General features: G+C 54.7%; 4 protein-coding genes across 4 annotated transcripts; 2 read left to right on the top strand and 2 right to left on the bottom strand.

Annotated features, from left to right (window-relative positions):
- Positions 1 to 1,386: 1,386 nt before the first annotated feature.
- On the top strand, positions 1,387 to 1,784 carry H310_10254 (hypothetical protein; the record flags this gene model as incomplete). The annotated part of the gene is made up of 2 exons (XM_008876584.1): positions 1,387 to 1,646; positions 1,697 to 1,784. The coding sequence occupies 2 exons, from the start codon at positions 1,387 to 1,389 to the stop codon at positions 1,782 to 1,784; spliced, it is 348 nt and encodes a 115-aa protein (XP_008874806.1).
- Positions 1,785 to 3,686: 1,902 nt separating this feature from the next.
- On the bottom strand, positions 3,687 to 5,443 carry H310_10253 (hypothetical protein). The gene has a single exon (XM_008876583.1). The coding sequence runs from the start codon at positions 5,415 to 5,417 to the stop codon at positions 3,834 to 3,836; it is 1,584 nt and encodes a 527-aa protein (XP_008874805.1). The 5' UTR covers positions 5,418 to 5,443; the 3' UTR covers positions 3,687 to 3,833.
- A 34-nt stretch (positions 5,444 to 5,477) lies between these two features.
- Positions 5,478 to 9,137, top strand: H310_10252 (hypothetical protein). The gene has a single exon (XM_008876582.1). It carries the CDS (start codon positions 5,495 to 5,497, stop codon positions 6,065 to 6,067), a length of 573 nt encoding a protein of 190 aa, XP_008874804.1. The 5' UTR covers positions 5,478 to 5,494; the 3' UTR covers positions 6,068 to 9,137.
- H310_10251 (hypothetical protein) lies at positions 5,489 to 9,138 on the bottom strand. Its single transcript, XM_008876581.1, has one exon. It carries the CDS (start codon positions 9,026 to 9,028, stop codon positions 6,626 to 6,628), a length of 2,403 nt encoding a protein of 800 aa, XP_008874803.1. The 5' UTR covers positions 9,029 to 9,138; the 3' UTR covers positions 5,489 to 6,625.
- Between the last annotated feature and the right edge of the window lie 1,809 nt (positions 9,139 to 10,947).

Raw genomic sequence — 10,947 nt, 5'->3', positions numbered from 1 at the left:
ATGGATGACTAATACTTTCACGACCTAGTACATGATATCATGCGTCAATATTCTGGAGGTCTTATCAAATCAATGTATAAATGAATGAATTAACCTGCTAACTTCATCTTCGTTGCAACAATATATGTATATCACATTGATACAATAAAATACTCCCTCTGTTCCAAAATAAGTGCGCGAGTTTGAGGAGGGTAGACATGACGCGTCCTTAAATTTAGATGATTTTTTGAATATGTGGTGTCACTTGCCTAGAGTCGAAATACTTCGTTCAGATTGACTCTTCAGATAGGGGAAGCCGAGAGCTCTCGGCTGATGTGTTAATGAGGGGGAGTTATCAAGTGATGTGGCCATTTCCAGCGTTCAAAAATTCCATACTAAATTTGATATAAAACGGAACCTTATCACTGCACGTCTGTTGTGGCATCCTAATGAGCTTACCAAAAGATCGGTCACTAAAGCTCTTGTTCAACATATTCATCGTCCACAAGTACTCGTCCATATTTATGGCATATACTACTCAAAGGTAATAAAATACTCATTACTGGCAATAAATCGATTTTGACTGTTCCTTTGATATCATGGACTGGTTCAAAAGTCCCGCCCAACCGCGTCGTTCAAAGCACGGTAGAGCCATGGCCAATACCAGGTTCACGAAAAACCGGTTGTGTCTGCAACCGAAAAACTCATGGCTATGGTGAAGCGCACTGTTGAAGCTTGGAAGGGCATGCCATGTGAACTCATGACTCGCTCAAGTGAAAAAATGCGCTGCCACACACGCCTGTCAGGCAGCTTTTCACTTGATATAAGTCATATTAGAAATATTTTGGACTTCAAAAGATTTTCCTATGTGTTGCAGCATCGTCGTGGTCGCGGTTGTGTTTTTTTAGTAACAATCATCTTGGAGTATGACAGGTCAATGCAATCGCAGTTTGAATATAAATGCTGTCCATTGTGGTCGAGGGTATTTTTCTTGCCAACACATATTTCAAGAATATTTGTACAGCCACCTGGGACATGATGTCGCTCACTGCACAATGTGGCAAGCTTTCGTGATTGGAGTCCTCCTGGCTACGACGGGCGCCGCGGGCGTGTACTGTCTCTATCGAGTCAAGGCCCCAGTCCATGAACTGTATCAGCCATCGCCATCCAAATTCCTCTTGGGCTATCGAGCGTTCCTTGCTGTGTTGTGTGGTGTGGCGCTGTTTGGCTACAACGCACTACCGCGTGCGTGGCTTAAGTACACCGTGTGGAACCTGACGCTCCAGTTCATCTACTTGGTGTGGGCGACGGTGCATCAATGGTGCGGCAATCCCATCAACCCGCGAAAGCCGCGCGCTCAACGCGCTCTTTGATGTGTGCTTCACCGTGAGTTTTCTCGTGTGTGCCATGTATTGGGCCGTCGTGTACCCATCCCGAGTCGACAAGGTGATCCGGCTCAAAAGGGTGTTTCAGCACGGCATCAACTGCATCGTCCTCATCGGCGAGTTCGTCCTCAACGGGTTCGTTGTGCGGAAAGCGTCCCTCGGGCTCATTGTGATCTTGCCCGTGCTCTACGCGACGTTTGCCTGGATTAGCCACGAAACGTGGAACTACGGGCTGTGGCCGTACAAATTTCTCGACATTTCTAGCCACGCGTCTCCCGTGTGGTACGTTGGAACGTTTCTTAGCCATCCGTTGCTGCTCTCGGCGCCATCAGTTTGTCGAATCTCAAGTCGCGCTCCCGCCCCGCTCTCGACCCTGTCGCGAACGACCCCGACCTTGTCGCAAACGAGAATGCAGCGTAATAACAAGTACAAAACGATCCCGCGCATCAACCTGCCTCGTTCACTTCCCCATAACGTCGATGGTTCGCAGCAACAACCACGCACTAGCTCCTCCTGCTGCTGCTGCGCGGGTTCTTCATTACGTGTTGTTGGTAGTCTGCTTTACTCTCAAGTAGACTCCAACAAGCGGTGTACGGCACCTCCACGGCCGATGTGTCGCGCGGCCACGATGCAGGCCTGCATGAGTCACTTGGACGGCTACTTATATGGGCGGACTCGGTAGTGCCTCCGTCATGCAACGCAGCCAGTGCATGGCAGACCAACGACGTTTACCAGACGCAGTACTCACCCCGCTGTACGCAGTACACGTGGGCTCGTGGCATCGGACGCCCTTCCTGCCGCATCTTCGTGTCTTCGAAGAGACCACGTTCGGGTACTTGCATGGCTGTGCACGTTGTAATGGGTCCTCAGCTCTCGCGAGGTGTCTAGCAGGACGGTTGTTACGTGAGCGAGTGCTACAAAGTGACGGCTCAACAAATCCCGACAAACGCCGCGTTTTACATCCGATGGGCAATCCAGTACGTCACGGCCGTGGTGCCGATTGTAGCTGTGGAGTGGTGCGTCGCGATTGTGGCGAGTAGGGGCTACGTGGATGGCCAAATCATGATGAAATTCAATCGTGTGATGGGTCAAGTGTGGATGGGGCGTCGCTCACAACTGTGTGCATCTACTCGACAGCGTGCTGCATTTCGTCCGACCCGACATGCACCAGGGGTTGACTGAATTCATGTCGGGTCCCTCCATGCGTGGATCACGATGCTGTCCATTGGGAACATGGGCTGGGTCGTGTACATTTTGAACGAAGTCTTCTCGGTGGCGATTCGCGACGCCCCATACGCGAGGAAGGCCCGAGCGGATGGTCGGAACATGGTACTCGTTTGTCCAGCACCCGTGACGGTCTATCGCACATGCCTCGTGGACGCAGTCGACTCAGCTGGTCAAAGTTGGGTGTTTGCCATCGGATGCGTTCATCAAGTCATTGGGCTGCTCGGATTCGCTTGCGCGTGCTCCGTGGTGTGTTTTATTGTGGGCCGTGTGTTGTTTTTTGCACGACAGAGCTCCTGAGTCGTCCGCTCATCGTCGCTGCTGCTTGCTCCAGCGTTCTCGGATCGCTGACACTTGTTCCACTTGGATCGTGCGTCGACCATCCTGGGTGGACTCTATTCCTTTCGAACTCGGAACGGCGCCTTTGTCGTGCTCGATACGAAAAGGCGGAATGTGCTTTGAACGACGTCACAGGAACGCACCCCCCGCGACACCGCCGCCGTCGCATCCTGCGCCTTTGCCAACTCGATCCCAGTTGTAGATGACTTGTGGTTTGGTCCCCAGGGCACTCGAATCGAATGCTGGAAGAACTTGTTGTGCTACTGCTGGTCTCGAGCGTAGATTCACGGCAGACCGCAGCGGACGAAGCGATATCTCGGCGTCAAAACAAACACAATAACGAGAATCAAGACGAATGAGGTGCCGCAGAGTGCATGAACATCATCAAGTCGGCAACCCCGTCGTACATGCCGCTTGAATTGAGGGGCGGAAAAAGACTCAGAGTGTGCCGTATCCACCGACTTCCTTGTGCTCTTGCCATCGATGGTTCTATGGCTAACTACACTTGGGATTCGGTCCAAGCCAAAGATCGCGACTCCTTGCACTCTATGACCGAGCTGACACATCTCTCACAACGACTCGACCATGATGGAGTCACGACTCGGCAGAAAGTGTACTGTGTGGGCTCTATCGACACCAGGACCCTCCTCCCGAATCCATGACAACAAATGCGCCGACTTCGGCTGGTTGACAACAAGATGGCAGTCGCTTGGGACTCGGGCGAACTTGCCATTCACACGATCAGCTTAACGTGTCTCTGGAGGAGGCTGAAAGGATGGCAGGCATGGAGTTGTAACAAGGAGGTGGGTCGGACCAAATGTTGTTGGGGATGCGCTCAGTTCGTGAGGAGGCGGGCATCGTCCACCGCTCGTTGTTTTATGTAGTTTTGTCCAAGCTACAGCACTTCTAACTCCACGACAAAGCGTGTGCGTGGAGGGTCCACTGCGTCGCATTCCAAAGTTGCGGCGGCAAGCTCTCGGTCGAGATGAACGGCCAGCATTCAAACACTGGAGCGCGTTGAACGGGCGGTCCGGCCAAGCCCGCGACGATTGCATTTACTTCATTCGATAATGGCTCGGGATACGCCAGCAGCACGGCATTTCCCAGCGCTTGCTGCGAGTGGAGCGCCGACGGGAGCTGCGCCAGCGGAACATCGAGGAGCGAAACAACGGAGGGACTCAGGGCAAACCGTGGCGGCATGTACGTCCCCGTCGTGATGATGGCAGCGTACGAAGGAATCGTAGAGTGTGCAGCAGTGCACATGGGATTCGCGCCAGCGCTTCCACCTGACGCAAGGAGGAGAGGTAGGAGCCCGCCCTGATGCAGCACACCGAACCACAGCCCCAGCGACACGTTGAAGACGAGCCACACGACTTGGACGACGCGATGGCTGCTTCCGAGGGGCGCGACAAGCGTTAGCGGAAGCAGCACCGGCAGCAAAAAGCGGGCTTCTTGGTGTGGGGCCATCGACAGCGCGGACACTGGAACGATGACTGCGGCGGCGCACACGATCTGGAACGTTGTCATTTTGTGTGGGAATCGTACCACTTGGTATAGAAACACCAGCGCGAGCGGGCCAAAGAGCAACGGCATGTTGACAACCCAGTGGTTCGTGCGAGGGTGCAGCCCATGCTCGGCCAGATGCGTCGGGTCCAAGTTGTAGATCAAATTGTTCCAAGGGGCCACGACCCACGCCGTCCGAGGCGATGAAAGTCGTCCACCGTGGAAGTACAACGTGTCCAGCAACGCGACCGCCACACTTGCGATTGCAAACGAAACTACGCCGACGACAGCCGTGTGAACCACCCCGCCCAAGCGTTGTGCCATCGAAGCCACTGCCTGGTGCGTCTGCATGGAGTTCGCCCGCGCCTTCTTCGACGCCGTCAGCTGCAGGTCTCTGTCGTTGTCCCATACTAGATACAACCCCAGCGGCAAAAAGAAGAAAATGAAGGTAAACCGCGCAAATGTCCCAAGTGCCAGTGTCAGCCCCAGCAGCGCCGTGCGCAGCGTGCTCGCCGGTCGATGGAACAGCACGAAGAAGCTCGCGACGACTAAAAGCGACTCCATTGTGTTGGAAAACGGTCGTGTGAGAAAGATCCAAGTTGTCCACGACGTCGAGAAGGCAAAGAGCGGCCCCCACGGATCGATTCGCAGCACTCGCCGGCACAGCATTGCAATCGTCGCGTCGTACGCGAACGAGAGCGCAAGGAGAACGAGACGAGGGAGGAGAAGGAATGCCATGCCATTTGCGTCAAGTCCCAGCCATTTCCACAGCGCGTACGGCAGTCCGGCGACGAGGGACGGAAATAACACGGACCGATTTGGAAGCGGTAGCTTGTACTCCCACGGAATGAAAGCGTGGGGCACACCAAACACGGACTTGGCCATGACCTCTGGGCACTGGAAGAACTCATCAGGGTGCACCATTCCCATGGAAACCACACAAAGGACCCGCAGGGCGACACCGCCATAGTAGCCGCACCGCAGCATCGCCGCCTACGTTACCAGCGCCGAAATTCTACGGATGATAATAAATTTATCCGTAAGCTACGTTCCTGTAACAAAAAATGACCTCATCTCCAAGTGCGCCGACGCCACCGCCAGCTCCAGCAGCGCCTTCGGTGAAGTCTCCAACTGTTCCAACATCTGGATCGACCGCAGATGGGATGCGTGCACTGCAAGAAGCGCAGCGAAAGCTGGAGGAGAGTTTGGCAAAGGTTGAGAACCAGATCCGAGATAACGAAGCAAGCTATCTCGAGGACACGGCGCACGGCAACATCATTCGAGGCTGGGACGGATATGCTGACATGCGAGGGAAGAAGGACGCGCTGGTGAAGAAAGTTCGCCCATACACCGACAACGAGAAACTCTTTTCTACGTCGAGTGTGCACACGGGGGCGAAATCTGTTGCTGTGTCGACCAGTTCCGCAGCGACAGCGACGGCAGATCAAGGAGACGACGCCGACACGAACGACACGGGCACCGACGAACCAAAACGATCCAAGAAGAAAGCAGCAGCATCGGCGACTGCTGAAGGCGGTCGGAGAGCTGTGCCTGGGAAGACTCCGACCACCGTGAAGAAGTCCAAGAAGCGCAAGCTCATGGACGACGACTTCGACGAGCTAGATGATGCGATATAATCAACTTATTCAAAAGCATGTTCAAGCCAGCGCGGTGGAGCCATGTGCAGTCGACAATTTGAGCTACAGCTCTGGACGCCATCGCGTGGTGCAACAAACTCGAGAGCTCGCGCCGATGTTGCTACAACTTGATCCATAGGTGGGCCGTCCGTGGATTCAAACCAAGCCTTGGCTCAAATACGACCTGGGCACGACTCTTCACAAGTTCTTTTCGAAGCGACATGCTCTCCATGGACAAAGCAGCTCCAACCTAACCTTCCCTGTCACTGACGCGACTTGTCGTGGCTGGAGTTGTCGGGGCTGCCTCAGCCGCATCAACAAGTGCGCCATGCGCGGCTTTGTGAGGCTGAACAGGAAGCAGAATCGGCAGCTTCAAGTTGGCCGATTCGTTTGTGGAACATATCGCGTACGACGTCGATCCCCTGCATTGCGAGAGCAGTTCACAAAGTACTCTCGCGTGCATCCCGCATGCCAAAGCAAGTCCACCCCGCGCGGCGACACCATCCACACACAACACACACACAACGTACATTACGTTTTCATACGCCACCACGTCATTCAACGTGACGCCGCCGCCACGACTTGGTCGACCACGGACAAGTACTCGCGCGCAAACCCTGGACGAAAGTGGTTCGAATCCTTCATGATCGGCTCGCCTTTCGGATTCACGACTTCGCACACGTCGTGCCAGCACTGGTTGTCTGAATAGTCGATGAGGGTCGCGCCGGACGCGGCGATCGCACTCTCCACCTTGTCCAGGAGGTCCTTGTGGGCCAACCGAAAGGCAGATCGGGAGATAGGTCGCACGTCGCCGACGCGAGATCCCTGCTTCATGTTGTTTGGGTCGAAGCTCGGGCCTTCGGGGTTGGCCGTTGCAACAAACACGTGGATGCCGAGGCCACGGAGTTGGGTCATTTGCTCCTGGAACACGCGCAAGATCTCGACCACGTCGTTGGGGCTCTGGTACTCGCACTTGTCTACGTAGCCCGGAACGCAGCAGCGCGGATTCTCGTGCAACGGGTCTGTGTCGGCGCCGCCAGGCCGAAGGAATTGTGGCCAGTTCATGCTGTGAAACACGACCTTGGGCATGATTGTCTGGATCATGTTCATGTTGAACGGGTGGAACGCTGGGATACATGACAGGGCAGGTGTGCCGTCGTGGGTCTTGAAAACCATCGTGGGAAACGGCTTGCCGGCGGCACGGGCGTCTTGAAATAGTTTGTAAAATCGAGGCTTGATTTGATCGAGGTGCGAGTCGCCGAGCCCGACAATCACCGTCGCTTGGCCGGGATTTAGGACCTTGGCATGGTCGTCGTGCCCGTACGGAGAACCCTCCGGCACGCTTTCGAACCCGACGTCCGGATTCCACTCGCCAGCGGCTTGGACGAGCTTGATATACGTGGGTTGCTCGATACGCGGGCCACGGCTTGAGTTGGGCACTTCATCCCCACCACGAGCGACGTCCGCCACAGTTTGACTCGTCGCGACGACACTCGCGCTACTAGTCGCTACCGCTGCAGTGGTTGCTTGGACGTCCCCTGCTGCCGCCTTCACCTCTTCCACCATGGTTGTCGACGGCTCGGTCGCAACTGCCATGATCGCCCCCACGTCGACGGGCACGGCCCCTGCATTCGCCTCGGGGCGGTTTGCAGCCGAGAGAACGATGTCAATCTCGCGCTGGGTAAACGAGAACGGCTTGGGGTTTGCACACACGATCGCCGACAGAATGCACAACGCCACCATGCACAGTACCAGAGCAGGCAGGACTTTCTTCGACCTGTTATGGCGCAGGGGGTTTTCGACGTTCGCCACCGTCGCGATGCTCAAGGCAAACGATAGTGCAACCATCGCGACTGGGGTCATGTAAAACGGCCGAAAGTCCGCGTTCGGGTACCGCTCCTTGGCAAACACGAGAAGTGGCCAGTGCCACAGGTACAAGCCGTACGAGATCTTGCCGATGTACACAAAGGGGCTAGCCGACAGCACGCGCGCGTTGAGAAGCGTATGGGGGCCCGCTGCGATCAACAGCGATGCCGCTAGAGTCGGCAGCATCGCCCAAAAGCCTGGAAACGCGCTGGATTCGTCAAGCGACGCAAATGCAATCAAGAGCAGCGCCGCGCCCGACCCAGACATGATGTGTGGCTTGGCGCCGTCGTTGGTCGACATGAGCTGCGGGAACTTGGCATGGTGGAGAAAGGCCAAAACGGACCCCGCACCCATCTGCCAGAACCTCGCGAGAGGAAAGTAAAACGCCCACTTGTTCGACCCGTTCACATTCAGTAGCGCAAGGTTGACGATGAAGCTCGCGGCCAAAATCGACACTTGTACCCACAACGCCTTGATCGGTCGCTGTTTGACCACGCACGCCACCACGAACGGCCAGATAAAGTAAAACTGCTCCTCCACCCCGAGCGACCACAAATGCAAGAGTGGGTTCTCCTTGATGTCGGCGTCCCAGTACCCCCGTTCGAGTCCCACGAGCTGCAAGTTGGCCCCGAACAACGTTCCAGCTAACATCGTCGCCGCCAGCGACTTGAGCTTGCCCGCCAGCAAATACAAACACCCAAGCCACAGCGTCGTGGAGAGCACAACGATCATGGTCGGGAAGATGCGGCGCACACGGCGCGCGTAAAAGTTGCCATACGTGAACTTGCCGTTGGCCATTTCCTTGAACAAGATGCTCGAGATGAGGTACCCGGAGATGACAAAGAACACATCAACCCCGACAAAGCCACTGGGGAACCGGTCAGGATACGCGTGAAACAGCAGCACCGGCACGATGGCCACCGTGCGAAGGCCGTCGATGTCCGGGCGGTACGTAATGGGGGCCTTTGGGGGCTTCTTGACGGCATCTTCCGCGTTCGCGTGCGATGATTCAAGGTCGACATGGGACGAGCCCCCGTCATAGGACGCAACGATCAACTCGGCCGCATCCGGGTCGAGTGGGGTAGGGACAGACATCGTTTTGTGGGTTTTCTCCGTGCTGGAATTGCCGCGGCGACAAACGCTGGTGGGAAGGTAGCGAATTGAGCTCTGATGGCGATGGAGCGGAGGCAGTTGATTGCCCAACCACACAGCTAAAGTTAGCAGTCGTTTCTGCCTTCGAATAGACTTCACTTTGCGCATAATTATAGCCGGCGTTTTGCGACCTCGCCAGCACGTAGGGAGCAACGGATAGAGTATTTGCAAACAAGTTGTGGGCGAACTCTCAATGTGTCGGCGAAAGTGCTCGTCACAGGCTGCACATGAAGGTGAGGTCAGCCAACGTAAACCATCCCTTGGGTCGGGCTGCCACGCAAGCAGCACCACCATGAAGAACCCCCGCGGTCGGTCGCAATATCTCCATGATTCTTCTAGTGAGCAGGAGTAGTGGAGCCATGCGGGGAGCATGGCAGCGCATGGATAGGCCGTTTTTGGATCGACCATACACGAGCGCCTCTGCATGGGAATGATGAGCGCTACTGCGAGCAATCGACACCGTCACGCTGGCCACCGTCAGTGTGACCCCATCAACAGCCGACCGACCGCCTGTTGGTTGATGTGTTGGCGTAAGTTGGGGAGTGCATACCTGGCCTTAATGCATATGCAGGGTCAACCTCCATGTCAACCACAGACTCATTCGAAGCTTCCTCATGGTGTTCATGTCGGCGCTCCACGACGCATCTTGGAAATAAGCATCAGGGCGCCCCGTGCCAGTGTGTTTCGCTGAGGGACGGCAATCGCCGGTCGGTGTCGCAACGTGAAACGACTGACGTTTTCACGTCGGTTGCCTAGTGAGAGGTTGCGCAGTGTTCGCTTTGGGCCGCGCAAGCGTGTGGTGAGGTTGGCAAAGTCCATTTGCAACTCCGGCCTCTCCAACGACAGTGTTCGTCCAAATGGACAAAGACGCCATTGCAGTTGCTGTGATTCCGATCGACAAAATCACCGCCAACCACGAATGTCGAAGGGCAAGGAATCGTTGATTCACATGGTTTGAACAAGATAGGCGCCCCCTCCGACCACGGGATAAACTCCTGAAGTCAACGCCACATGCCACGTCATGAAGGACTGACCTGGCGCCGACAGCCTCCACACCATTGCGATCGTTCCCGCCGTCCTCTTCTTTCATGCATACCCCCACCTTCTCCGCCCCAATGACGACGAGCTTCAACTCGGTGGCTCGGAACAATGAATTTGGCATGCCGTTCAACTCTCATGGCTGTGGCACCTTGCAAATGTAATATACTCCGACTAGTATAGAGGAAGGTGTGGACGTTTTATTGTTTACCGTCATGGTCATTTTTGTTAAACCTCAACATATTGGCGTTAATCTACCTGACTGTGAGTTCCTTTTTCAGGGAAAATAGGTAAAACTGACACGAATTCCGATTGCATTAGGAAATCCGCAATGAAAATTGAATGCATACAAACATCAAGATATCCGTGTGGGTCAAGATGTACCTGATATCAACCCTGTTCTATTATTCCTATTATATTGAAACGTCAAGGAGTTTCAAATACTACAATTATTAGACTTTGAACGGAGTATTCATTGGCATACATGTTTGAAGTTTAACGACACGTGGTGTCATGGGCAACCCGTGTCGTGAAAGGGTGGAAATCAGGACCTCAATTATGTGTAGGTCGTCGAGAACGGACATGTTGAAGCCATTTTCTACATATCCCCATCACCAAACTCGAATTGAAGGACAGGTGCACCTCATATAGAGTGTTTTCATGCTGCAGAATTCAACGCTACAGGGAACGACGGAAATCCTTCCCCCGTGGTGCTCGACCATACTTCTGGAATTTTAATATGGGTATTTCTCAAGATCCTCCACCGAGTGGAAATATTTCTCACGATCGTCCAAGTTGACTGTTCGTGTTGTATTTTTATTCCA

Source organism: Aphanomyces invadans (assembly GCF_000520115.1).
Source record: "Aphanomyces invadans strain NJM9701 unplaced genomic scaffold supercont1.25, whole genome shotgun sequence".
NCBI lineage: Eukaryota > Oomycota > Saprolegniomycetes > Saprolegniales > Verrucalvaceae > Aphanomyces > Aphanomyces invadans.
Note: the sequence above shows the minus strand (reverse complement) of the source record. Positions and strands in the feature narration are given on the sequence as shown.

Coding starts and splice junctions, on each gene's coding strand:
- H310_10253 (XM_008876583.1), bottom strand. CDS start 5,417: ATGCTGCGGTGCGGCTACTATGGCGGTGTCGCCCTGCGGGTCCTTTGT.
- H310_10252 (XM_008876582.1), top strand. CDS start 5,495: ATGACCTCATCTCCAAGTGCGCCGACGCCACCGCCAGCTCCAGCAGCG.
- H310_10251 (XM_008876581.1), bottom strand. CDS start 9,028: ATGTCTGTCCCTACCCCACTCGACCCGGATGCGGCCGAGTTGATCGTT.